The sequence below is a fragment of the Schistocerca gregaria genome, chromosome X (genome assembly GCF_023897955.1).
Source record: "Schistocerca gregaria isolate iqSchGreg1 chromosome X, iqSchGreg1.2, whole genome shotgun sequence".
Classification (NCBI taxonomy): Eukaryota; Metazoa; Arthropoda; class Insecta; order Orthoptera; family Acrididae; genus Schistocerca; species Schistocerca gregaria.
The window spans coordinates 649,689,033-649,716,871 of record NC_064931.1 but is presented as its reverse complement, the minus strand read 5'-3'; the positions used below and the strand labels follow the sequence as shown (position 1 = coordinate 649,716,871).

The following is a 27,839-nucleotide window of genomic DNA, read 5'->3' as shown; positions in this document are numbered from 1 at the left end:
TGGACTTAACCTAATGATAAACATGATGTTTGTGGGGTGCTCAACATCATGCCCAACATCAGCACCCTTATGAAGTGCCAGCATGCCACTGTCATGGGTGGGGGAGAGGGGTCGGCACAAAAGCTGTCCCACAAGAGGAGTTGCTTAAACGTGTTAAAGGCCCCTATCAATTATAAAATTCTGCCCTCTTGATATACTCAGCTATGACACTGTAAAATCAAATAATAAAAATGGTAAACTGCCTAGGCTATGTATCCAGCCACAGGACACTGACCTCTCCTCCCCAGCAAATTTCAAAACTTGTGTTACGCTAGTGTTGGCAATGGTTAGAATGGTGGGCAGATCTTCAGCCTAATTGATGGTTGTCCCTATGTCAATATACACTCCTGGAAATTGAAATAAGAACACCGTGAATTCATTGTCCCAGGAAGGGGAAACTTTATTGACACATTCCTGGGGTCAGATACATCACATGATCACACTGACAGAACCACAGGCACATACACACAGGCAACAGAGCATGCACAATGTCGGCACTAATACAGTGTATATCCACCTTTCGCAGCAATGCAGGCTGCTATTCTCCCATGGAGACGATCGTAGAGATGCTGGATGTAGTCCCGTGGAACGGCTTGCCATGCCATTTCCACCTGGCGCCTCAGTTGGACCAGTGTTCGTGCTGGACGTGCAGACCGCGTGAGACGACGCTTCATACAGTCCCAAACATGCTCAATGGGGGACAGATCTGGAGATCTTGCTGGCCAGGGTAGTTGACTTACACCTTCTAGAGCACATTGGGTGGCACGGGATACATGCGGACGTGCATTGTCCTGTTGGAACAGCAAGTTCCCTTGCCGGTCTAGGAATGGTTGAACGATGGGTTCGATGACGGTTTGGATGTACCGTGCACTATTCAGTGTCCCCTCGACGATCACCAGAGGTGTACAGCCAGTGTAGGAGATCGCTCCCCACACCATGATGCCCGGGTGTTGGCCCTGTGTGCCTCGGTCGTATGCAGTCCTGATTGTGGCGCTCACCTGCACGGCGCCAAACACGCATACGACCATCATTGGCACCAAGGCAGAACCGACTCTCATCGCTGAAGACGACACGTCTCCATTCGTCCCTCCATTCACTCCTGTCGCGACACCACTGGAGGCGGGCTGCACGATGTTGGGGCGTGAGCGGAAGACGGCCTAACGGTGTGCGGGACCGTAGCCCAGATTCATGGAGACGGTTGCGAATAGTCCTCGCCGATACCCCAGGAGCAACAGTGTCCCTAATTTGCTGGGAAGTGGCGGTGCGGTCCCCTACGGCACTGCGTAGGATCCTACGGTCTTGGCGTGCATCCGTGCGTCGCTGCGGTCCGGTCCCAGGTCGACGGGCACGTGCACCTTCCGCCGACCACTGGCGACAACATCGATGTACTGTGGAGACCTCACGCCCCACATGTTGAGCAATTCGGCGGTACGTCCACCCGGCCTTCCGCATGCCCACTATACACCCTCGCTCAAAGTCCGTCAACTGCACATACGGTTCACGTCCACGCTGTCGCGGCATGCTACCAGTGTTAAAGACTGCGATGGAGCTCCGTATGCCACGGCAAACTGGCTGACACTGACGGCAGCGGCGCACAAATGCTGCGCAGCTAGCGCCATTCGACGGCCAACACCGCGGTTCCTGGTGTGTCCGCTGTGCCGTGCGTGTGATCATTGCTTGTACAGCCCTCTCGCAGTGTCCGGAGCAAGTATGGTGGGTCTGACACACCGGTGTCAATGTGTTCTTTTTTTCCATTTCCAGGAGTGTATAAAACACACATAGCCAAAACATGCTAAACTAAAAGTGGCACACCAAAAACTTCACAGTGTGGAGGGGATCTTCTAGCAAGATCCATGTGTTGATGGACAATGAAGTATACCATACCTACATGGTCAATTTGAGTCACTACAGTTTGTCGCTCATCACTTCCAACCATTTGCTTTCCCATAGATGCATTTTTCTTCTATCAGACAATGAGATGTTAGCGTGCACAGAAATGGCACACTGACATACAACACCATCTCTACATGTTTCTTTGGTTGTTTTGTGGGCCGTGCTGTTTCCCTGTATCCCAATGTGCACAGGTACCTGGCAAAAGACTACCTTCTTGTCTCTGGGTTGGATTTGTTGTAGGGTGTCACAGAGGACATGAATCAACTGGTTTAGTGGATCATGCAGTGGACCACTTTTAGCACACTCAACAAGTCAGAACAAATGAGAAACTTTGTACTGTGACGGCACCAAATCCACTCCAGTACCATCCGTCATATTACTGCATAGCTCCTTATCATAATTTATAAATTATTCAAGAACATATACTTGGAGAACCCTATCAGGAAAACAGCTGAACAACTTAGCAATTGAGTGCACTCGCTTGTTGGAATTCGTAAATATAAAACATATTGGTAAAACAGTAATCTGGAGTACACATTATCTTTTACTGTGTCAGGCTTCAAATCACTTTGGGCATCTGAATACACCAAAGCAGCCATTTGTGACTTCATATTCAGAGGCCTGATATATCCAGATATGTGAGGAAGTGGGTAGAACGGATTCAAAATGGCTTGTACGCATAAGGTCAATTCCTAAGCAGCCGCTCAAATTTGAGGTGGACTGCCACAATAAATACCAATGACTGAGGTAACGCAAAGATTTCTTGGGCCTGGCATGCCACAAGGTGGTGCCGCCACACCAGGAGTGGTTCTACTGATGTATTTCAGAATATTCAATGATTTGATGTTCTTCATCGGCAGGTCCTTCAGGTACATACATGTCCAATGTCAGGCCCAATAGGTGCACATTGTCCTCAAAATTTAAAATATTTTCCCCTATCATGAGTTTAGGTGGTTAAAACCTCAATAAGCATGATTAAACCTGACAAATAGCCTTCTCTAGTGTGATCCTAAAACCAGTTTTAGTGATTCAAGTTTCCAGCCTCCTAATGGCCATTGCCACTGTATGATCACAGGAACAGCAGAAGATCACAAAGTCATCATGAAGTTGTAGAAGGATGTTGTACCTCCAAGTGGTGTCATACACCTTTTCAAGGTCAAATATACACCGCCTAAATAGTTTTGGCATAAGACACAACTCCTGTACTATCATCTCCAATAGAATTAAGTTGTCATGGAAAGAATGACTGCACCTGAGACTGCACTGGGAATAGCACAGGTGACATAAGGATTCAAGAAGCTAGATGATGCACAGGGTGACCAATCACTCGAGAGTCTTATCCATACTACTGGTAAGGCTACAATTTAGTAACTGCTAGGGTTGATACGATCCTTGACTGGCTTCCAGAAGAGAATTAATATTGCCTCCTTCCAAGTGGCAGTGTACTGTCCACCACACCAGGTCTGTCTGAAACAAGATAGGAACTTGCCTTTGAGTCCAGGGCAAAGATAACAGAGCACGGCATAATGAGCCTGACCCAGCACTGGAGCAGTGCCTCTGGCTGTGGATAGAACAGACTCCATTTCCCACATGAAGAACGGAAGATTGTGGATCCCCTCATTGTATGAGGAGGAGCAAAGCCTTCTCATCTCTACAATTCTACAGAATGTCTGGAACTCAGGAGTTTGTCTGGATGACACCATAACGGTAACAAAGTGTTCGGCTAAAACCAGAGTAATGTCTCTAGGTGCACCCATCGATAAACCATTTCTCAACACGGCTGTGAGGGAAGTTTCAGCAACTATGCCTGAAATCCTCCTTACTGATTCCTAAACTTGTGTAATGGAAGTTGTCTGATTGACAGAAGTTCTAAATTCCTTCCATGAGTTCATGTTCCATTCTTTTATCGTGTGCCTTGCTTGTGCTCTCACAGAACTGAAGGCTCAAAGGTTTTCTGCAGTTGGATGGCATTTGATTTTACACAAAGCTGTGCACCTGGCTCTGATTACTGAGCAACAGTCGTCATCCCCCCAAGGGACAGGCTGTCATTCGACGTGATCACCAGACAGAAGAATAGAATCTGTGGGAGCTCATTGGATCTCGCATGTGATATGGTCCATCATCTCCTGGGCACAATTCTTTTGTTTCAAAATGGCTTGCAGACTGTACTGCAGCAACCTTACCCTTTGAAATATTCACCTATGCAGTCTCCTGTCCACCAACATCCAAGTCAGCAGAAGAATCCATGCCAGAAAGTGGTCACTGGAGTGCAAATCTGTGGCCACTTCCCACTAAACTGAGTCTGCAATAGTTGGGGAGCAAAAGCAAAGGTCAATGGCTGAAGATGACCCTGTAGCTGTGGAAAAGTGTAGCATCTGACTTAAAGTTCAAAGGGCTGATATTCTTTGAATGGACAAGGTACTCGATACTTTGAGCCCTGGAGCAAGTGGTAGTCAAGCCCCAAAGCACATTGTTTGCACTGAAGCCTCCATGAGGAGGAATGGTTGAGGGAATACCCAGAAGAGTTCTGGAGTTCTGTCAGTGTACCTGCAGCCAAGAGACCACAGTGTGGAAGATATAAAGAACACACAGTGATTTTAGCTGGTGTGAGAACTTCCACTGCAACTACTTGTCTGACCTTGGGAAGAGGAACAGCACAAGAGTGACATCTGTCATCAATGAAAACAGGCATCCCACCTTTACCCCTGCCTTCATAGTATGATCGACATTCCCATAGGGTTGGCAGACCCTAGCAGGTGAGTTTGTGACTAAATTGAGTTTCTTGTACATAGATCTCTCCTGGACCAAGATTTACAATTCTTCCAAATGCAGGTGGTATCCATTTAACCTCCACTGCAATACAGAAGTCCCTGTGGGAGCCGGTGATTAGCGATGGTTGTCCTTGCTCTTCTCCCACAGTGGTGATGCTTTACCTGAGAGATCAGAGGGGTGCATTAGATGGTGTCTGGGTCTCTGGTTCCCCTATACGGATATCAATACCCTTGTCAGTGAAATCACCATTGGAAAGGGTGACTGCTCACTGATATGAAGGTTTAGCTGCCACTTTCTTTGATTTAGAATGGCTTTTTATTTTGCATTTTTCCTCACAGGCAGCAATGATTGTGTGGGTAGAGGGGATGGCGTAGTGAGTCTCTGATGTGTGCAGTGGTACGAAGATGATGTTCCAAGTTCTTTGCTGAAAGCTTTCAAATGGTTTCAGGATCACGTGCAGCTTCCACCCCCCCCCCCTCTCCTTTGGGCAGGCTATTACTTTCCTGGTTATAAACACCACACTTACTGCTACATACTGCTTTATCCTGGATCAGTTTATAAATTTCAGAGGAAGTGCTCATAAGTTGCCCAATTCATGAGCTGGACCTTCAGAATTTCCATATAGACAAGGTTTCTATCAATTTTCATGACTTTTTCAGCCCTTTTCCATAACCTCTTTAGTTAAATGCAAGACTTCTCGAATGAAGACAAGGTTTGCACTTTGCAAATTCCTCAGAATATGATCGTTTGTCCTTCTTAGGATTGAACTGTTTCAGCTGTTTTACAGAATGTTCCCCAAATTTAAAATATTCTCTCTTCACTATGTCAGCTGCCGAGGAGTCATATTACTTTTTCATTACTCTCATGACCATCTGTTCAATTTGAATACCTTTTCATGACCAGTAGACATTCCGACACATCCTTCCCATTACATGCCATGGTAGTATGACCAAATATTTTGCATTCAAAGCACTGCATTGGGCTGGGAACAAACCGTCAAACCATAATACAGATACAGCCTGCAAGAATATGTTCATTTACTTCTGGAGTGTTGAAGATTAAATTGTGCTGTTGACTCTCCTTATGTAGTTCTGCTCTTCTGTGACATCCATGTTTTTTTTTCCATTCTTCACCTAATTCCTCCATGTCCATCTCCATTATATTGGAGCAGGTAGCCAAACCTTTACTGAAGTTAAGGGTGTCATGTTGTTCAGCCACAAATGGGTAGTCACCTAAGGCCTTGCATCCTAGAAGCTTACCTACCTGGTGCGATGTGGCAGTTTCAGCTATAAGTGCTCCATTGTGAAGTCGTTTAACACTTTTTTAAGGACCCAGTAATCACTCACAGCTCCTTATGAATAGAGAATGAGGAGATCTTTTGAAATGTTCCCTCTGCTCTGTTGATCACGACGAAAGTTTTACAGCAGACTAATAGCCTGTTACTACAATTCTGAGACTACTACTCAGGTGGACTGACCACTTGTGCTGCATACATGATTAATGGAATGGAAAAGGTTACCCAGGAGAAATGATTTTAAATTAGAAAATTACACTTAAAACTTGCTTTGCTACCTGTCAGACATTTTATGTAATCAATTCATAACTTATCTTCTCCCAGGAAAAAATCATTAGATTTTGTGATTCCCACTGGCTACCATATACTATTAGCTGAATTGCTATGACCACCATCAACAAATTACCAACATCCTCACACAATGCAAGAGTTGCATCACTGTAAGTGCAATTTTGCCTGGCATTGCCTTCCTCTGACCTTTAAACTTTTCTACCCATCTGATCATAGGTCACAATTTGACATTTTTCACATTAACAATGATTGCCAGAAGTGAAAGAAGTAATAAGTGACGGATAAAAATCTTAGGTCTGACTGGGGGTGGAACCCTAAACATTTGGACCTAGACTAAGCTTTAATTAAGAAGATCTTTGAGCTAAATATACCTGGAACCAAGGTGAAACAAAATTCCCACTCTCCACATAAGATTTGCAAATAACATTGCTATCACTACTGATACTACCAGTGAAAAGAATGATTACAATAGACAGCCTAAATATTTAACAAATTTGAAAAAGTTTGAACTTAAAATAGTAAAAAAGATAGTACACAAATCAGAGATGACAAAGTTACTCAATATCAAAATTGAATGAAGTAAAATACAAAGAGTTAACAAATTTTGTTAATAACCACATTAATTACAGAAGATAACATTTGCTGCAATAAAATCAAAAACAGAAACACAGATCAGAAGGCATTTTATTTAAGAAAGATAGCAACTAGCAAACAAGTCATTTAGTAAAATATAATTTGTAAAGATGTTCATCTGCAATGGGCTCTTGCACATATCTGAAAGCCACTGAATGCCAAAAAAGTACTTGGAAACAACAGAAATGTAGCTTTGGAGAATGCTAACTTGAACGAGATGCAAAGAAGCAAAATTCTATGACAATGTTTTGAAAGAAATCAATTATGGAACTTCGTAACTATTCAATAAAATGTTAAACATAATATTTTGGAAATTTATTTTATTACAAGTATTTATGGAATATACCGGATGAAAAGAAATTGTAAATAAAATCAGTGGGGGGTGGGGGGAGGGAGGACAAGAAAGAAATTGAAAGACACAGACCTACTGGAGGTAAAAACGTGTAAAAATTACCAATGAATGAAGACAACACAAAATTGAAGAAAGCGGTTGCACTTATAAGACACAGCCTTTGGTCATTAAGGTTTCTTTCCAAATGTAAATCACATAGTCTCACTAACAGGTGGCACCAAGTACTCGTCACACACAGTAATGGTAAGCAAAATACTGTGCAGTTAATAACTAACAATAAAGTTAGCTCATGTTAACCCTAGAAGTGTACACCAGGCTCAGACTGACCAAGGAGTTTACTTTGTTTGTTACTGTGCATGTGCCATCGCACATAAACAGTCTGCTGTCACCAATGTAAATTCAGCATCGAGTGAGACCTAGTAGAGGACAGGCATTCGATGTTGTGAGACTTTGTTGTTTAATTAATTTGATAGAAATGTTTTCTGAAGGGTCACTGTGACCTTGTGTAGCTGTCCTATCTCTGGATAGTAAGGACATGTATGTGAAAATGGCGTGCAGAAGTGACATTTTACTAACAGGGGATGCCATACAGGAAGCATTATTAAAGAAAGTCAAACATCATCCTGATGAAAGTGATGGTGAAGCTGGTGCTCCTGCAGCAGTCATAATGACAAAACGAATCAGTCTGCAGAATCTTCAGACAGTGATGAAGAAAGTACAGCCATCTGAGATAGGAACTGTCATTGCTGTAACAGGGCTCTCTCTAGCAGAAGAGCCAGTTGCCAACAGCATTGCGGCCCATATTCCAAGAGTGTGGAAATAATGAATGAATGGATCTGTGAATAATTTAGAACACCTTAAAATATATGTGTAAATTAATTAAATGAAATTCATGGAATTAAACTACAAATAAAGCATTTAGATCCGGGTTACTTTCAAGTTTCATCATTGAAAAAATCTTCATGAAAGTTTGTATGTAGTTTCGAATTTCAGATACATTAATACCAATATCGACTGAGAAAGTAAATGGCAGCGGTGAAATAAAATGCAATTAGTACAGGAGCGACCAATTTGATTAGGATTTTTTTAATATTCGTTTCATTTCTCCATCAAATAACTGAGAGCCAATGTGACCCTGGTGTAACAGCAAAAACTGCAAGTTGCAGAAGTTCATTTGTTCCAGGTATGATACTGTGGTTATGCGCTTGAATTATCGTTGATATACTCCTCTGCTGTATTCGCACCTCAAAACTAAATATCATTGTTGTAGTAACTGAAGAAGAATGACGGCAAGTATTAAAAATATAAAAAAACGTCCCATTGCAATTTATTTACCTCATTTGACCGTTCTAAGCAACAGTACACGATTATCTCTCTCTGTACTACATCCACAAAAGAATAAGGCCTAATGACTGCTGATTTAGGGGACAACAACGTAATTCATTACAAGTGTATTAATAATTAAGCTAAAAACTACACCATTATGATGAACAACACCTACCTATGTACCCAAAGACAGGTTTTCAAGGACACAACGTTCGTTTACTTATATAAAATACACGAAATAAATTTCATACATTTTGGTTTCGTTTTTCACACTACATTCAGTTTAAGCAAGATTATCAGAATTACATTTGTTGCGAAATACTTACATTTAACTCCAGCCAGTTTGTAAGGTGTCCGGCCTTAGTACTTTTAAGGCAGTTCCCTGCGTTGGTCACAAATACAATTGGAACTTTTAGTTTCTTTCGTTCATCACATAGTTTATTGAAAGCGGCTTTCGCTGCTGGCAGCACATTTCTTCCTCTAGTTATTACACCGTCTATGTCACATATTATTCCAAATTTTGGTTTTTTAGACTGCAAAGTAATGGCATAACATCTGTCGTAACATATTTCCGTACATTTTAAAAAATTATAAAACTATCGCACACGCTGCAAACTTACATCACTTCCGGGTAATACCCTACTTAAATTTCGAAGAAACTTCATTTTCTAAATACTATATGAATCTTTCACTAACACAATCTCCTACCAGCAACAAACAGTAACAGCCCCCAATTATGACGGCAAAGATAACCATTGCAGCCTTGCAAAGACTTTCGCATCACCATTTTGTTGTCAAGCACACAACCACAAAAGATAATGAACACGTGTACACGATTCAAATAAACAACCCGCTTCAGACAACTCATCCAAACAACATAGCAAAACACTATCCCTTCTGAGACAAAGAACTTTGTAAATATATTGTAATGTAATATCGATAATCGTAGGTGTAACAGGACATCTGGGTTCGTTTCTAACTTCTAATTCTTATATAATAACCGTGGTTTCCATGACGTTGCAGTGATCATATGAATATATAAAAACTATTTTTGCAGTAACGTCAGCGATCATCTGAAATACTATAACTCCTTATTTATAATGAACAACATCATAAAGTCGACTTATTATTGATATGAAACACACATAAAAGAAATTTACGATAATTAATAAAATATGCATTATAACCATGTTAACCCCTAACTCGCGAGATGACTTTCCTGTAACGAGAACCCCTATGTTTAAAGCGAGATTTAAGGCACAAATCAACTGACATTTTTAAAAATATAACATTTATTCTATACAAAGCCTGCAGCATTTTAGTATTTATCAAACAAAGCACTTATTTTGGATGGTTCTTTTAAATAGTACTTGTAAATGGACTGTTAGAGTACTGAATTTTACATTCTGAAAAATTATACAAGCTCTGTAGCAAATAAATTTCCAAATGAAACTAAATTCCAAGGTTTAAATTTGCGCATAAAAATTCCACCCGCTAGATACATAAAGAGAGTTTGTCAAACTGACATTCATTGCTGGGAACTACATTTTTATCACCACTCAGAACACATTCCATTTTAACAGACGCTTTAAGTATTTCATTGAAGAATTAGACAGATCCTCATCACAACATTCCTGAAGTTCTTCTCCTGAATGATACTTTTGTTCGGTAGCAGAACTGTGATAACTGGCTAATTTAAAATTGTCGTCTTTTTCGTGTATTTCTTGATCCATATCACTGACACCTTTCTCCATAAACCGACTAACAATTTCATCAATCTGGGGAAAGTTAAAAATGACACATTCGTGCCAACACATTTTGAGCTATACAGTACCGTTCTGAATTTTTTTGGAAATTTGTGGTAAGTTCTTATGGGGCAAAAACTGGTAATGTCATCGAGCCCTAAGCTTACACTTTTTAATATTACTTAAAATAGCTTAGGCTAAGGACAACACACACACCCATGCCCGAGGGAGGACTCGAATCTCCGACGGTGGTAGCTGCACGAACTATGGCAAGGCGCCCTAGACCACAAAGGCTGCCCCGCGCAGCACCGTACCGAAAAAAAAAAAAAAAAAAACAGGTACGTAGTTCACGAGACGCAGTCTAGGAGACTCCAACGCCTATCAACAACTCGTGTCAACAATAAACACAGAAGGCGACAACGAAACCGACAACAAAACATCACAGGCTTGACAAAAAATGGCTCTGAGCACTATGCGACTTAACTTCTCAGGTCATCAGTCGCCTAGAACTTAGAACTAATTAAACCTAACTAACCTAAGGACATCACACACATCCATGCCTGAGGCAGGATTCGAACCTGCGACCATAGCAGTCGCGCGGACAGGCTTGACAATTTAAGGAGGGTTGGCAGAGTATAGAAGCATTCCACCACAACTGGCTTTGGAGAGCGAGTAGTTCGAAAATTTTCGGGCGGTCTGAGAGACCACACCTCGTGAGTTATGGGTTATGTATCCAACACTACAACCACATTAATACGTGAGTTGCAAACCAAAATATCTCCTTTGCCACAATTAAATCCTTATATACTGCATAAGCACTCAATTCTAGCTCTTTCCATGTGTTACTGGTATTATACTTACGAATTATGACACAGTCTTGCTGTAGGTAGCTCTGATATTTCCTTTTCATGTGTGTTAAGCTCTGCATAGAAAACAATCACGCGAGAGTCGTAATTTTAAGTTCTCTGTAACTGGGATTGGAATGAGGAATGAGTGCTATACTACATAAGATCCTCACTGAAATCCATTGTAATTTAAATACATACAGGCCCATTCCTTTCATAGCTGAAAGTAGTCCTATGGAGATATATCATGTCTGATTGTGAAGCAAGACATAATAAACAAGTGTGAGCAGAAGAATAGCACTGGTAACACAAAGGTGTAGTTACACCTGTACTAATTTGATCTAAAATTAACAGCACGTAAGTCTGGTTCCCTTAGTGTGTTGTAATTGGAGATTTTCTCTTGACCAAACTCAAGTAATGGGAAAACCTCAATACAGGCCTGTGCAATAAATGAATTATGACATGTCCAATACTCCCAGTTGAAACCAATCAGTCACAATCCACTGGCAAAGAATCGATATCACATATATTACATAGGGTAAAGAAAAAATGCCGCATTTGGCAGTTGGTATGCGATTCTTCATCCCAGATGGAGACAAAAATTTATGTAGCAGAACCTATTCCTGCTATTTTGTTTAATATAAATACCATTTAAAAAACGAGGCTCTGGCATCACTGTAACTGCGGGCAGTGTGACCAAAAATAGATAGCATGAACTCTGCTCTGTGCTGGAGCTGTCGCATTAGCTCAGTGAGAGCCTATATAGTAGCTCAGCACGTTCAGTCAGAGGGTTAGCTGTCTTCTGCAATAATAAAACTGAGTGAACGGATCCACCCCGAACAAATGCAGCAAGCCATAACGAACAAAATGAGCGTAAAAGAAAAATTAAAGTGAGATGAGACAATTCTGTGGCGAACGAATATGCAGACTCGCGGGTCTAGAGACTTGTTCACGCCAAACACTTTTTTTTCAGTTAAAGCATCAAACTGTATGCAATTTACACCTCCACAATGTGGTATCTTCTGTATTTCTTTCTGTTACTGTTGCCTTTATTTAAGACATAACATGAACTTCTTACAGACATAAACGACCACTTTGTTTCGTCCATAACACATATAAAGCCAACATAAAATACAGGTCGCAGGTTCGAATCCTGCCTTTGGCATGGATGTGTGTGAAGTCCTTAGGTTAGTTAGGTTCAAGTAGTTCTAAGTTCTAGGGGACTGATGACCTCAGCAGTTAAGTCCCATAGTGCTCAGAGCCATTTGAACCATTTCAGTTCATCGAAGGAAAAACAAATAACCGCATTAATATATGCATCCCTCTCAAAATGCTTATGGGGTTGTTTGAGGACAATAAGAGACACATTTTGCATGTTAAACAGGAACTGATTCTGGTTCGAAGAGCAAGAGATAATAATTGCGTATGCTACATTCAAGAAGCGCAACCAGTGGGAAATTAAATTGTTTTCAATAAGTTAGTGTGGAAAGTATCACACATTTCCGTGTCAGACGAGGCCCACCTGAAACTTTCGCGTGTGATTTACTGTGAAGCTTAACTACCAATATGTTTCTGATCGTGGGAACTCTACAAGTAACCAGTTCTACCAACTACATCAAAACACAACTGGTCTCTTAAGACAACTGTACAACTAGAATCGACTTGCTTCATTACCCTGAGACTGCAGATAGACAGGCGAGGGAACATGAATAAGGATTCCAGTGTATTCGACAACTGTAATCTGTTGTGTTTGTTGTGATCTTCATTCTGAAGACTGGTTTGATGCAGCTCTCCATGCTACTCTATCCTGTGCAAGCATCTTCATCTCCCAGTAACTACTGCAGCCTACATCTTTCTGAACCAGCTTACTGTATTCATCCCTGTGTTTCTCTCTACGGTTTTTAACCCCCACGCTTCCCTCCAGTACTAAACTGGTGACCCTTGACGCCTCCAAATGTGTCCTACCAACCGACCCCTTCGTCTAGTCAGGTTGTACCACAAATTTCTGTTCTCCTCAGTCCTGTTCAGTACTTCTTGATTAGTTAGGTGATCTACCCATCTAATATTCAGCATTCTTCTGTAGCGCCACATTTCAAAAGCTTCTATTGTCTTCTTGTCTAAACTCTTTATCGTCCATGTTTCACTTCCATACCTGGCTACACTCCATACAAAAACTTTCAGAAAAGACTTCCTGACACTTAAATCTACTCTCGATGTTAACAAATTTAACTGTAATCTAACCAGTGCAAAAATGTTCCTGAACTGGCGATATTACCCATACGATAATGTAAAACTTGACTACAACAATGAGAACACCGGTCTACTGTATGACATGTACTCGAGATTCCAATCTTTTTACTATGAGTGCGATGAGTTAGGATGCATGTTCAACTCATAGAAGTTTGAGGTATTAGCAACTGTTTTTGTGACTGATTACTCGAAGCTAAACGAAAGTATTAAGACATGTCCTGTAGACATCCACACTGTATTTGAATCATCCAACAATTTCCCACCAAACACAGTGGCTTATGCAGTATTGTTGCATGACCATATTATTAATCACTCATCTCGCACAGGAATTGTGCACTGACTAGTATAAATGTGACGGCACTTCATCACTCCTAAGGCAGTACACAATGGCTTCTCAAAGTGTGAGCATCGTTGTGGATGTGCAGGGCTTTCAAGACAAGTGTAGACAAATTGTGTTCAAAGATTTTGCATTTCTTGCATTTGAAAACTATGGACGGGTATTGACAAAGTTCTCAACAATTGTGGCTTCACACAAACCATTTAGAACAGTGCAAAGTGCCAGAATACGTCGGACAGTTGTGTGATTATCCTTCAGTCATCATACGGAGGCAGTGGGATGGTGATGATTTCTAATATGAAGAAATGATGAGGACTCTTCGAATCTATGATCATGAAGACGATATCATTTATGTCAAATATCGTGAAAAAGTTGTGAGGTTTCGTGATATTCTCAAAAGTGTGGAAATAAAGAAATTTGTATCTCTTAATTGCCCAGCTCTTTGGAGATTGAGGAAAAAGTATGGACTCATAAGTGACTGTACAAGTACTCCTCAGTTGGGTAACCAATAACTGATACTGTTTTTATTATTTTTGTTTTTTGTAATCGCTTTATTTGTTGGCATCATCTTTCTCCTCTTAGAGAGTTCGCATAAGTATTTATTATATGTTGTCTGTGAGGTTCACTGAGTAATGGACTCATAATTCTAGAAATGTCCTCAGTATGTTTCTGGAAGCACCACCTACCAACAGCAGCCTGCACCTAGGGATCCATACGAGCTTTCACAGTATATGTTAAGTGACCATTCGTCTAATATGTGAACTGAGGTACATATCTCTTGTGGAAAATGCACTTTCTTCCCAGAAATTGCGAGTACTTTGCGTCATGGGTTGAGGAAGATGGCAGATCAGTAGAGTCAGGCGGTCATAGCAGCAAGTAGTGAACCGATTCATGGTGGTGGTTGACACTTTACGACACGTGTGTTTGAGATAGGGGCCAGAACAGGTCGCTGCTCGTTGAAGTTAGAAATATGTGTGGGTAGGGCCCACCAGATAGGGGCAACAGCCGCTAACCGATACAGTCTCATGACTGGCAACGCATATCTTCTTTCCACCAGTAACTGTGGAACGGTTAAAGGTATTGTATTAAGCACCAGATACATGGCAGGCTACACACGGCCTCGAATACCATGTACCGAACAACTGTACTGTAATACGCTGAAGCGCCAAAGAAACTGGTATAGGCATGCTTATTCAAATACAGAGATATGTAAAGAGTCAGAATACGGCGCTGTGGTCGGCAATACCTGTATAAGAAAAAACAAGTGTCTGGTGCAGTTGTTAGATCGGTTATTGCTGCTACAATGGCAGGTTATCAAGATTTATGTGAGTTTCAACATGCTGTTATGGTCGGCATATGATCGTTGGGTCACAGAATCTCGGAGGTAGTGATGACGTGGACATTTTCCCATACGACCATTTCACGAGTGTACTGTGAATATCAGGAATCCGGTAAAACTTCAAATTTCTGACATCTCTGCGGCCGAAAGATGATCCTGCAAGAACAGGACCAACGACGACTGAAGAGAATCGTGCAACGTGACAGAAGTGAACCCTTCTGCAAATTGCTGCAGATTTCGGTGCTGGGCTCTCAACAACTGTCAGTGTGTGAACCATTCAATGAAACATCATCGATATGGGCTTTTGGAGCTGAAGGCCCACTCGTGTACCCTTGACGGCACGACACAAAGCTTTACGTCTTGCCTGAGTCCATTATCACCAACGTTGGACCGTTGATGACTCGAAACATGTTGCCTGGTCCTGGTCGGGCGACTGTCGCTTCAAATTGTATCAAGCAGATGGATGTGTACGAGTGTGAAGACATCCTCATCAATCCATGGACCCAGCATGTCAGCAGGGGACTGTTTAAGCTGGTGGAGGCTCTGTAATGGTGTGGGGCGTGTGCAGTTGGAGTGATATGATTCTGACAAGGTGACATGTACGGAAACATCCTGTCTGATCACCTGCATCCATTCATGTCCATTGTGTATTCCGACGGACATGGGCTATTACAGCAGGACAATACGACACCCCACACGTCCAAAATTGCTACAGAGTAGCTCAAGGAACACTCTTCTAAGTTTAAACTCTTCCGCTGGCCACCAAACTCCTCAGACATGAACATTATTGAGCATATGTGCTGTTCAGAAGAGATATCCACCCATTCGTACACTTACGGATTTATGGACAGTGCTGCAGGGTTCATGATGTCAATTCCCTTCAGCACTAAGTCAGATATTAATTGAGTCCATGCCACATCGGGTTGCGGCACTTCAGCGTGCTCGCAGGGGCCCTACATGATATTAGGCAGTTGTACCAGTTTCTTTGCCTCTTCAGTGTGTAACAGCGCCTGCGCTAGGCCATAGCGTAGCGGTGAAAAATATGAGTCCTTCGAATGCAGCATGTGTGCGAGGCACTTACGTGATAGCGCTGCTGCAATGTGGAGCATGCATAAGCTATTCTTTTAATCACAGGAAGCTGCAGACAGGTCCTGGCTCGCATGCACATACGCGGTCACAGGAATCAAATTAAATATGCAGTGATAAGCATTCCTGGTATAGGCGGCGTTCGTTTGTATAAAGAGGTGCTTCAGTCCATGAGCTCATTCGAGTCTTGTCCGTGACACGTAACATCCTCGCAATAGTGTGTTAAACTGGTCAGAGATACTTCTTGGTGCTTCTCACTGGCAATTCCTATCCCTCACTCTCTATTGACTAGCCTGCTTCCCAGTATCCATCTTAGAACTGCTGTTACCTCTGTTCTTTCTCCCTAGACTCTGCAAGCACCAAAAAATACAGTGCTGCCCCTGCTGAAGCTGACGTTGGTGTCACTAATAAGCATCCCAGATTGATGACTAGCGATACAAGTGTGTGCAAATTATTTGTGCTAGTTTTCCTATGTGTGTGTGTCTTCTTCCTTTTTTTTATTATTTGCAATCAGATAATTAATTTCTCCTTCGTTTGTTGCAGACATGAGCATCCCATCGCCTTTGTTGAGTGCCAGTAAACTTGAGGATCTTGTGATACAGCTTGGCCTTCACATAAGTTTCGATTCTTGTGAAAGTAAGTGTCAGTTTCTATCCCTCTTTCCTTCCCACCCACTTCATGTGTGCATGCATTTGTCTAAAGTTACGCTTTTTTGTGGAATTATTCTGTGAGCTTGAGGGAATGGGTATGGACCCACTACCACAACCGAGTCCCATAACAATTAGCTTGATACCGTGCACCATAGTCATTAGCGATAATGTTGATGATGTACAGAAGATTCCTGTCAAGCCTATTCCATTCTCTAGAGCGAGCTCATTACGAATGGAACCTGTTGTTGCACGTGAATAGCAGTATTTCTATTCTTCTTCTAACATGCACACACACACACAATTGCATTACTGACCTTGTGTGTTCTTGCCTGCTTGTAGGTGAACTCAATAATGAGTCACAAGCGGATGTATTGACCCCTTTCTCCAGTATTAGCTCATGGGGCATAATGCCAGTCATCAATGAGCGAATAAGTGGGCAGTATTTCTTCACTTTCTTCTTCTAACACAATTGCATGCATAAGTTAATAACGTGATGTTACATTTGTTTCTAGATGCACTTAATGCGCAAGTTGAGCTCAGTCAACTTGTGCTGGAGACAGCAACATATATGGTCCCACAAACTCATTCAGAGGAGGATAATTTTGAATGTTTGTAGAAATGTAATATATATCTACATCTAAATTTTTAAATTATACATAATACTTAATATTGTTCCTCTCCTGTCTGCATATGCGATATTGAGGAGATGCTGGGTGGTAGTCTTGCAGCCCTGTCGATGTCGACGTAACCATAGCCAGACATGCGGCAGCCCTGGGCACCAGTTCTGTTCCTGCAGTCAGCTCTGCCAGCCATGCTGCAGCCCTGTGCACCATCTGTGTATCTGCAGTCTGCATTGCCAACCACAATGATGCAGCCCTGCATGTTGACTAATTCTGAAAGTACATAGAAAAACTATAGATTCGTACATTCATTATTATTTTTAAAAATTATTCACGATGCTTAATTTTGTTTCTCAATCTGTCCGTATAGGCAGTGAACCTGTTGCATCTCTGTCGATGGTGGTGCAGATGCCTATGCCACACTAGGCCATTTGTTTCGAGATGCAGGAATGGTGGTCCAGTAAGGTACTCAGCCATGTATTCTGCCATTATTTGTAGTCACATGTTTGTGATCCACATAATGGCGGGTCCAGTTATATCCCACTTCCTGAAGTTATTTTTGCTAAACATGCATGCATTAACGTCCAGAAACTTGTGGATAATTATTGCTTTGCATGGTCGCTTCTGGCTTGTGACAGAAATTACCCTAAACATGCATATCACACAGATACACATAAAAAAAGGTGATGTCCATGGGCACTATAATTTCCAGAACATCAAGTTCCCCATAAAACTAAAGGATATTCCAAAATCTGAGAAGCAGAACCCTGATTAGTCAGATTAGTCAATTTATGTATACACCCTGGCAGCTGATGAGACAAAAGATGACAAAGATGACCATGAGCACACTGTACAGAATAACACAGAAGTCAAGCGAATACCAGTTGGATTCCTCTTCTTTTCCAAATTAGCAGATAAATTCCCCAAACACATAGACCTGTTGCTAATCTCTGAGGGAGATGAGCAGCACTATGTTTGGATCAAAAACATATCCCACCTAGTTTCCTCCCAAATGTCCAGACATCATAGTGCTATGCATTTTTACCATACATGTCTCTCTTTGTTTACTAAGAGTGAGTATCTTGAAAGGCACCTTATCAACTCCTCAAACCAGAAACTGTTATGGGTGGAAATTCCTAGCAATGATAAAAAGTTCTTAAGTTTAAGAATGTCTACCACCAGGAGTGATGTCCCTTCATCGTGCATGCCGATTCTGAGTGCGTCCTAGCTTGTGTGGCATCTTCTGAAGGTGAACCCTCCATATATGGCTGCCTGTCAGGTTGTGTGCATGTATGATACTAGTCAAAACAAATTCAATTCTTACATAAGGAGTGATCCTTCGAGATGGTTGCTCACCGAGCTTGAAAAACTTGCATGGGAAGTTGATCGTGCTTATAGTGGCAACATCCCGGTGACTGACTGGAAGGAGAATGAGGCATTGTACAAGCAGGCAGCTGATTGTCATAGTTGTGGGCTGCTGTTGGATAGGAACGCGAAAATTCCCTGTAGAGACCATTGTCAAATAACGGGAAAGTTCCACAGTGCAGCCCACAATGTACACAACTTGAAATATTAACTACCATAACATATAACCATCTTTTTCTACAATCTGAGCGAGTATGTCGCCCACTTTCTAGTTCAACACTTTGGTGATTTCAGGTTGTAGGATGACAGTGTCATTCCTGTTACCGCTGAGAAGTATTTCCCAATTTCCAAGAGATTCGCACCAAGAATAACACTTCATTTCCTGGATTCACTTTGCTTTATGCATTTGTCTCTTCAGAAATGTACTGAGACAATGTGTCTCAAGAATAAGCATATCATCAGAGCCGTATATTTTGATGATGCAAAGTTTCAGCTTGTGACGAAGATGGGGGTTTGCGCATATGAATCCCTGGATTTGATGGAGATTCTCAATGAAACCACATTGCGCAACATAACTGCATTCTCCCGTAAACTAACAGGCACTGCCTAAATGAATGCAAAGTATGGAGGTAGAGATGGAGTATCCCATCCATCTGCATGATGAGTAAAGTGACTTGCCTCTATGTCCAGAGTAACTAATCATACGAAACAGTTCCATTTCAAAGTTGCTGATAACGCTAGAGGACAAATATCGCTATATAATTCATTACAGAAACCTCCAGCTGTGTTTTGGGGTGGAGATGAACCTTGTTAGTATTACTCAAGGAATCTCCTTCAAGCAACATCCATGGTTCGAGGAGTACATTGATTTAAATACCAAACAGACGGCTCTCACAATGTGTGATTTCGAAAAAGACTTACAAATTAATGAATAATACAACTTTCAAAAAAAATCATGGAGAATATTAGAGAGTATCTGGAAGTTCATTTAGTTTACCAGTGAGGTATACATTATAGCGCAAGAGATTACATCATCAGGCCAAATTTCGAACAGGTCATCATCATATTCAGTGAGAATATGAGATGCTGTGGAGATGAGTAAGGTTTTAATGCAGTTAACAAAACCTGTCTATATTGGTATGTTTGTTCTTGAGCTCTCCACATTCTAGATGAACAGTTTTCAGTATGACTTTGCTAAGCCAAGTTACTTTATATGAATACAGACAGTTTCATCTACTTTGTGAAAGACTGCAATTAATATGAAATAATTAGGAACAATCAGGGAGAATTCGACATGTCCAATTATGTAGCCCATAATCCCTTTGGTATAACACCTTAGATTGAAAGGTTGTCAGCCTGATGAAAGAGGAGACGAATGGTTCACAGATTGTGCAGTTTGCAGGGCTCATATCCACATAGATGCAGGTGCCACTCAGAGATGGGCTAAGGGTGTGCCTCAAAGGCTTTCATGATCAAATATTACAACAGGTGCCTTCTTGAGGGCATTAGCACAACTCCACATGTGGTGTCCCAGGTAATTTTTATTTTGAGATGCCATGAGTTATACATTACACTGCAACTAAACGTAGGACTCTCCTGTCATGACGACAAATGGTTCATCTGTTTGATGAGCCATTTTTTATAGTTGTGTGTGTGTGTGTGTGTGTGTGTGTGTGTGTGTGTGTGTGTGTGTGTGTGCGTGTGTGCGTGTGTGCGTGCGTGCGTGCGTGTGGGTGGGTGGGTGCAGAGAGTACAAATGCTTCATTGCACATCATGTGTGCGAATATATCATCTGCACAATATGTGTGCTTGTAAAAGAATGTTATATAATTTGTGTGTGTGTGTGTGTGTGTGTGTGTGTGTGTGTGTGTGTATGTGTGTGTGTGTGTGTGGGTGGGTGGGTGGGTGGGTGGGAAGTTGGGTGGGTGGGTGAGTGGTTGGGTGGGTGCATGTGTGAGTGGGGGTATGGGTGCAGAGAGTATGAATGTTTCATTGCACACCATGTGTGTGAATATGTCGTTTGCGCAGTATGTGTGCTTGTAAACGAATATTATATAATTTGTGTGTGTGTGTGTGGATTTTTCTTTGCCTGGTGCTGCTAGTTCACGTTTCTCATGTATATACAATGGAAATGATTGATTAAATACTGGCTACACTGAAAGAAATGTATATATTGTAAACATAAAAAAATGAATGATTAAATGTAAATGTTGTATATATTAAAGGAAAACATAAATATTAAAAGAAACCAATCAGAAAGCAGCTGTAAATATGGTATAAAAGTGTATATCGAAACGAAAAAAGGGAAACTTTGTATTTAAGTTCTTGTACCTGTTAGTCATAAGTCCTCAGAAAAAATACCTTTAAGTAAGAAGCATACATATGTTAATACATACAAAAAGGGATAATTGTTGCATATACAAAAAAACTGTTTTGTATATGGAAACTAATGTATACAAGAAAAAGAGTAGCTGTGTCAATACATCAAAAATTGTAAATTATTGTATATAAGAAAAAAAATTGCTATTTTAAATGAAAGAAAAATGCAGGATTTTGTGCATGAATTGACCTCACAATTATGTCTCATTAATGTTCGATGGGATTCATGTTGGACGATCTGGGTGGCCAAATCATTCATGTGAACTGTTCAGAATGTTCTTCTAACCAGTTTTGAACAACTGTGGCCCTGTGACATGATTGGGAACATGAAGTCCATGATGACATGTAACCATTGTACCACTAAGACCTCTTTTCATATATGAATACATGCCGAAGGTAATTCGAGTCTGAGAATCGATCCATCTCAATGAAGTCCTTCCAACAGAGTAGGGTAGTGTTAGTGGGTAGATTTGCCAGCAGACAGTTGAACACACCCTCAAACACAGACTTACAAATGATAATACTCATTGGGGTCAACCATTTTGAGTAAAACAAAATTCACAATAGAACAAAGAAAACACACTCTTAAGAAAAGTTGGAGGCTGCAAGACAACTACCAATGTTTAAATTGTTAATTTTAAGTATGTAGAAGGGCCCTAGTGGAAGGAGGAAGGTGTTTAGAACATACAGTAAGTTTTAAAAGAGATAACACTAAAATTGAAAAAGGTGTCGGGGAACAGAGGATAACTAAAGAACACTATCGAGCACTATACAATGCTTGCCGTATCAGATAAACACCGGAGATCACACAACAAAAGTGTCAGTCTCGTCGTCCAGGTGGTCTAGCAGCTCTCAGAAGTTGAGGAAGATGGAACAAAACTGCAAAGGGAAGAAGCACCCCTGTGATCAAAAGGTGTGTGAGCGACAATGCTTGTTCAGTGATGATAACCTAAGACAAAAGAAAACCAGAGAGATTTATAGAAGATCACAAAGCATTAATTCAGAAGAGAAAAATGAAAGGAAATTATATTGTAATTAACTGAAGATTATTATTAAAGGTAAATTGAGAGAGTTTTTTTTAGTTGTGCTGACCCCTCAGGAATTGAGATGGCGCTGCCGTCAGAAGCAAGGCGATCACAAGAAAATCAGTGTTAAGGAGAATTAAGTTTTTTGTGTATAAATGTACATACATAGTTTGTGTTTGACTATATTACATTAGTCAGTTAAAACACAACTGAGGCACCATAGCTGTGCATTGCCTGCACCTCCTTTAGAGAGTGTTAACTAGGTAGTCATCTGCAAGGACTGAGGAAGTTGGTAAGGACTTCATAGTTAAAAGGAACGACAGCTGGGTGTGACCAGACATCAATTAAGGCCCAGGCCAAGAGTAAACATTCTACTGAGACACCAAAGTGTATTTTCCAAGAACCACCACTGAGAACCGGTTGTAGCCCCTGGCCACAAGAGTTATGGCCTAACAGCTGGCAGAGACTACTGACCACAGCATACTCTTTTCAAGGGGCTGGCCTTGCCTTTGGTCGATGGCAGTTCCCCTACCCGCCAACACTAACATGACAGCTGATGGCCCAATGTGGTCATGCTCCTCTGTTACTTGTGTGCGTTCCTTGAGTGTCTGTGCTCAAGCAGAGAAGGAGAATGTGAATTTAAAAGCCCTGCTCACAAACTACATGAACATGCTTAGCATGGTGTAGCGAGGGGTCTGGAGCACAAAAAGTCTCAAAGAGCAATCCTTTTTCAGTGCCTCGTGAAAATACAGTTGTGTCAGGGTAGTTTTATTACATTTTTTTGGCAAGGATCTCTGGTTTTGACACACTGCAATTACTAAATCATAAGTTAAGAATCAGGATGAACCTAAGAAATGGTCATTCTGTTTTAAAGAGAACCCATTGGTAAATATACCCTTTACTGGCTGAAAGAGACAAGAGTCACCAATGTAACTTGATTCCAACTTTGTGATTAGGTTAAGATTTTGGAAACTGTGTTTAAGTACAGATGTAGTCCTGTAAGAAGTGTAGTTTTCTTGTATAAATATTCGTTGTGTTACTACTTTTTCTGCCACATGTATTAAAATTTTGTGTCTATTTGGATGTTGCTTGTGTACGGTGGTTAAGGAGGGATTATGTTTCCATAGCAGACAGGTGTTTCCCAAATCGGTACTCTGGATGCAGCGGTTGTAATACGGATACATTCTGAAGGCATACAACACCAAGGGTGTGGCCTCAATGGCTGTACTGGCCAGTTCTCATCACAAAGAAAGAGAGTCAAATAAAATTACTTTGATAATTCCAACCACAGATTTGAGTTTAATACAAAATTTCTAACTCATTGATAATAATCTGAGATTGCACAGATCTTTAATTTGCAAGCCATAAAACTAAATCTATCATTTTATTCAATTAGAGTAATTTTTCTGAGCCAATGTGTATCACCTAAGGTCTCCTAACATGGAGAACAATCAAATGGAGAGGACAGAGTATTTTTCACATTCTCCATTTGATTAATGTAGAAGGTGCTCAAAATTTCGTTTACAGTTTCTGGCCATTATGTTTGAATGTAAGGTGGAGCCACATGGTGATGTACTGGTTTTCCCTCATTTGGATAATTCATGCCCATACAGGTGTCCAAACCTGAGAGGCAAAGAGACCAAGCTGTCCTCTGAGACGTGGCTGCATCAAAAATTCGTTTCCTCCCACTGTCATGTTGGCTGCTGGGACCTATTTGTGAAGTGGAATTGCATACTGCTGTGCAGTGCCTGAGTTTACAAACAGCACTAACAGCCACGGTCCCAGGCCACTTGATAGCTGATCTTGGATGCCTTCACTTCACAGATAGTAGTATTGCTGAACTTACCCCCATTTTGTCACTGAAGTGTTGTCTCTCATCAACTTGAGAGTGGGCATGTGTTAGGTCTGTCCATGCAGTAGTTACATTGGTTGCTACTAAGCAATTACATCACTTTGGCAACATACATCCAGCATCGTGACCTCACAAATCATAATGAGGTAATCTTCATTGTTCAGCCAATGCTCCTGTTTGTGTCATACGGATCTCATACCTAACATCTTATCGTTCTCTCATTCAACCATTCCTCACTCTATAGTGCCTTGTCTCAATCCTTTTTAACTTCAATGTGTTTTGATGTATTTTCTTATTTTAATTCCTTGTCCTACAGTAAGGTGGCTTTGTGGCAAATCACTCCAATTTATAAGTGCATGCTAGACAATTTGTGACAGGGTTACCTCACCTTTCTGTGTTGTACAGCAATATATATACCTATATGAATAATATTCACTGCCTATCACATTCTACACTTTTCTATTTGTCATTAAATGAAGTCACCAATTACATCACAAAACACCTGCCAAGAGGAGAAGTCTGGCACCTTTTTGGTGCTCATTGTCAACAGTCCTATGCTGACTCTCTGATATGTGACCTTATTGTCCTTTATGCTCCGGTCAGAGAGGTGCATTAGGAGGCATTGGATTGGAAGATAACACATTTCAAGGGGTCCTGGCTATTGCTTGGACATTCAGAGTGTCACAGGCTACGTCTGAACAGTTTGAGGATTTAGAAGGAGTATCAGCAGTGTGTTCAATACCACGCTCATTGTTTTCTTCTTGTTTGCTCCATTTGCCGTCAGACTGTGGCTCTTCCCAAAGCAGTTTCACCTCATGTCCTTATTGTTTGTGAGCACACATCCAAAGTCATGCCCATATTGGTGTACACAGTGCATGGCTTGCCATAAAAAAGGCCTTGTTGTGGCTGTCTGTCATGGATGCCCACATGACCAGTCTGCAGATGTGGACGTCGTGTTCATGGAGGTTCATAGTGTCATGTAGGTGCTCAGTGTTTGTAGAAAGATTCATGTTACACTGCAAATTTCATAAATGCCATTCCATTTCTGTGTTGACACCGAAGGCTTTATGTCTCTCTTGAAGCTTGAAATGTTTCATTGTTTGGGTCTCCCTCACTTTTCTTCACCAATATTTGTTTGGTCAGTTGCAACAATCAGCCATTCCCTGTTCAAGGCCAGTTCGTAATCGATATTCTGTATCAGCATGTCATTTGGGCAGTCACACTTTTGGCCATTGCAAGTGCAACATCTGAAAACGTTTTTGGTCTTGATGCCTTTGCAGTTTTTGATTTTCAGATTCAGGATGCTAATCTTGCTTCCGATTCCATCCAATTCCAGACATTAGACCACCTCTGTCTGTCATGGATTCTCACTTCTCACATGGCCAGTCCCCAGATGTGGATGTTGTGTTTGTGGAAGTTCAAAGTGTGACATCAGTGCTCTGCCAGGAGTTCAGTGTCTCCAGAAAGATCCATGTTATGCTGCAAGTTCCATAATGTCAGTTCTGTTTCCAGGTCGAGCCAAGAGCCTCTTATGTCTCTTGAAGCAAATGTTTCATCACTTGAGTCACTCTTAAACTGAGGACTGTTCCTAAACTTTGTCATGCTCCAGCTATTCCACTTACTGGTGGTTAAGAAAGAATTAAACATCTGCGTATCACTGAACCCATTCGTCCCAGCCAGTCAACTATGCCTCTGGTTGTTATCCAAAAGCCTACAGAGGGGTTTTGTTTGTGTGGGAATTTTAAGTCCATCATTAGCGGCCGATCTGCAGTGGTTAGCTCTTAACCTCATTTTGTGCGTTCTTGGAACTCTTGCCATGTTGCCACAGCAGCCCTTGGTTATTTCATGGCCATTGTTGATGTCGCAGTGAGATATTTGGGTCACACAGCACAATGACACTCTTTTTCTGCATTGGTCTGCCTGCCCAGCCGCTGCCCCATCACTGATGTGGATGCAAGGGCCCGCTGTCACTGTTCTGCAGCAACTCATGTGCCCTTCTGTTGCCCTTCGCTCAACATGAATTTTCCTGAGGACTCTCACAAATAAGCTCTTTTCCTCGCCTGGTCTGGCAAATCACTGTATTGCCTTCTTCTGTCTCTTAATCCTGGAATCGATTATTCTTCCCTCTCCTATGTTCACTTGTGGGACTATATCACTGCTCATTATGCTGATAACACTGTTTCTTGTGTTTTTGCGTCCCCTTTCTCTTCCAGGACATCGTCCCTGTCCTTCAGAGGTCCAAAGCACCTTTTCTACGGGTTCTGCTGCCTGTTACCATCGGTTCCTTCACAGCTGGCTCTACAGTCATACACATGTCATATCCGGCACCTCTAGAGATGCTATTCTCTCTATCATCCTCAGCACCTCTCGTGGGTTCATTAGGTCCTGCACTGCCGACACCCCCCTCTCCCCAGTTGACACTTGCACAAACTCCACCCCTGCCAACCGCAACAATGCCAGTCCTCCATCCCTGCTTCTGGCTTCCTTTTCCCTCTACCCTTTTTTCAGCTTCTCACTCTTGTCTCCCCTTTGAACCCTCTGCACCACTTCCCCAAACCCCTTTCCATGCGCCTTGAGACACTATCTGGCCCCACTATGGGCAATACGTCCGTAGTCCACCCCTATGCCTGCTCCTCACACTGTACCTTTCCTACATCTTTCTCTGATGCCTTCATTGCAACCTGGTTCACCATTTAGATCCCTATTCCTCGCTGCCACTGGACCCATTTCTCATGCTTCTTCCTTCTTAACCTTACCATGTTTCCATATCAGAGTCTTCCTCCACAACCTTTATTGCCTCTCCCACCGCAGCAGCCGCCTGCTCTACTGGTATGGCCCCTGTTGCAGCTAGTCCTCCTGTCTTTGTCAGCCTGGTCAGTACTGGCCCTGCCGCTGCTGCTGCCAGCCTTGTAACCTGCAATTGAGCATCACTTGTCCGGTGCGTTTATGACCACAACCATTCCTGCTGGAATCGCCTCCGTTGCTGCCGCCACCATTTCTACCATTGCTGTAGCAGGATTCGTGGCCAGTATCCACACCCCTTCATGCACCAACACATCCTCTTGCCTGCTAGTGTGCATTCCAGTGTGCAGCTACATGCATTCCATCATTCCAGCCAACCTGCACAGACTGATAGGGGTTTATCTGTTTTACTAGTGTTTCCTGGTTTTCTTGCCTCTCCTCAATTTCTGATTTTCTCGTTCTACAAGTTGCTCTCCAGTACACACTGTGCCTTCAATATTCCCCACCCTGCACTGCTCTGGCCTGGTCATCATCCTCAGCTGCCCCAGATTCGGCAGCAGCAGCTTCTTCCAGCACTTTCGGTGTTGCCCTTGTGAAAGCTGCGTAGTAAGCCTCCTCCAAAATGTCTGCTTCCTTTGGTGGCCTGGCTATCCTTTGACAACGATGACCCATTGCACACACATACTATCAGGCTCCTTCCTGCTAGGGCTGTCTTTGTTTACACTGGCATCGTCATCTGTGGGAGAAGGAGTGTGCGGTAGGGCTTTGACCTTACATTCAGCCACTCTTGTTTCCAGCATGATGTCTATGCCCTGTGGGTTGCCATCCCTAGGCCTGAATGTACTTCCCCTTTTTAGATCTTGCTAGTACTCCCATATTTGGAGTCAGTGTTGAACACAAACACTCTATTTACAGGCTTAATGATAGTATGCACCACCAGGAACCATCATCGTCGTTCATAGGCAGTGGGTGCTGCAGCTGTGGTGGCATTGCTATCAGGAATT

The 27,839-nt window shown here is 41.9% G+C and overlaps 1 protein-coding gene across 1 annotated transcript in view; it reads right to left on the bottom strand.

Moving 5' to 3' along the window:
- The window catches only part of LOC126297638 (haloacid dehalogenase-like hydrolase domain-containing 5), a 97,488-nt gene extending 87,999 nt beyond the window's left edge, over nucleotides 1–9,489 (bottom strand). The window contains exons 1-2 of the mRNA XM_049988663.1: nucleotides 9,221–9,489; nucleotides 8,927–9,133 (exon numbers count right to left, since the gene is read on the bottom strand). Coding sequence (XP_049844620.1) covers nucleotides 8,927–9,133; nucleotides 9,221–9,265 — 252 coding nt within the window. The 5' untranslated portion in view covers nucleotides 9,266–9,489. The remainder of the gene's footprint in view (nucleotides 1–8,926; nucleotides 9,134–9,220) is intronic.
- Nucleotides 9,490–27,839: the final 18,350 nt, after the last annotated feature.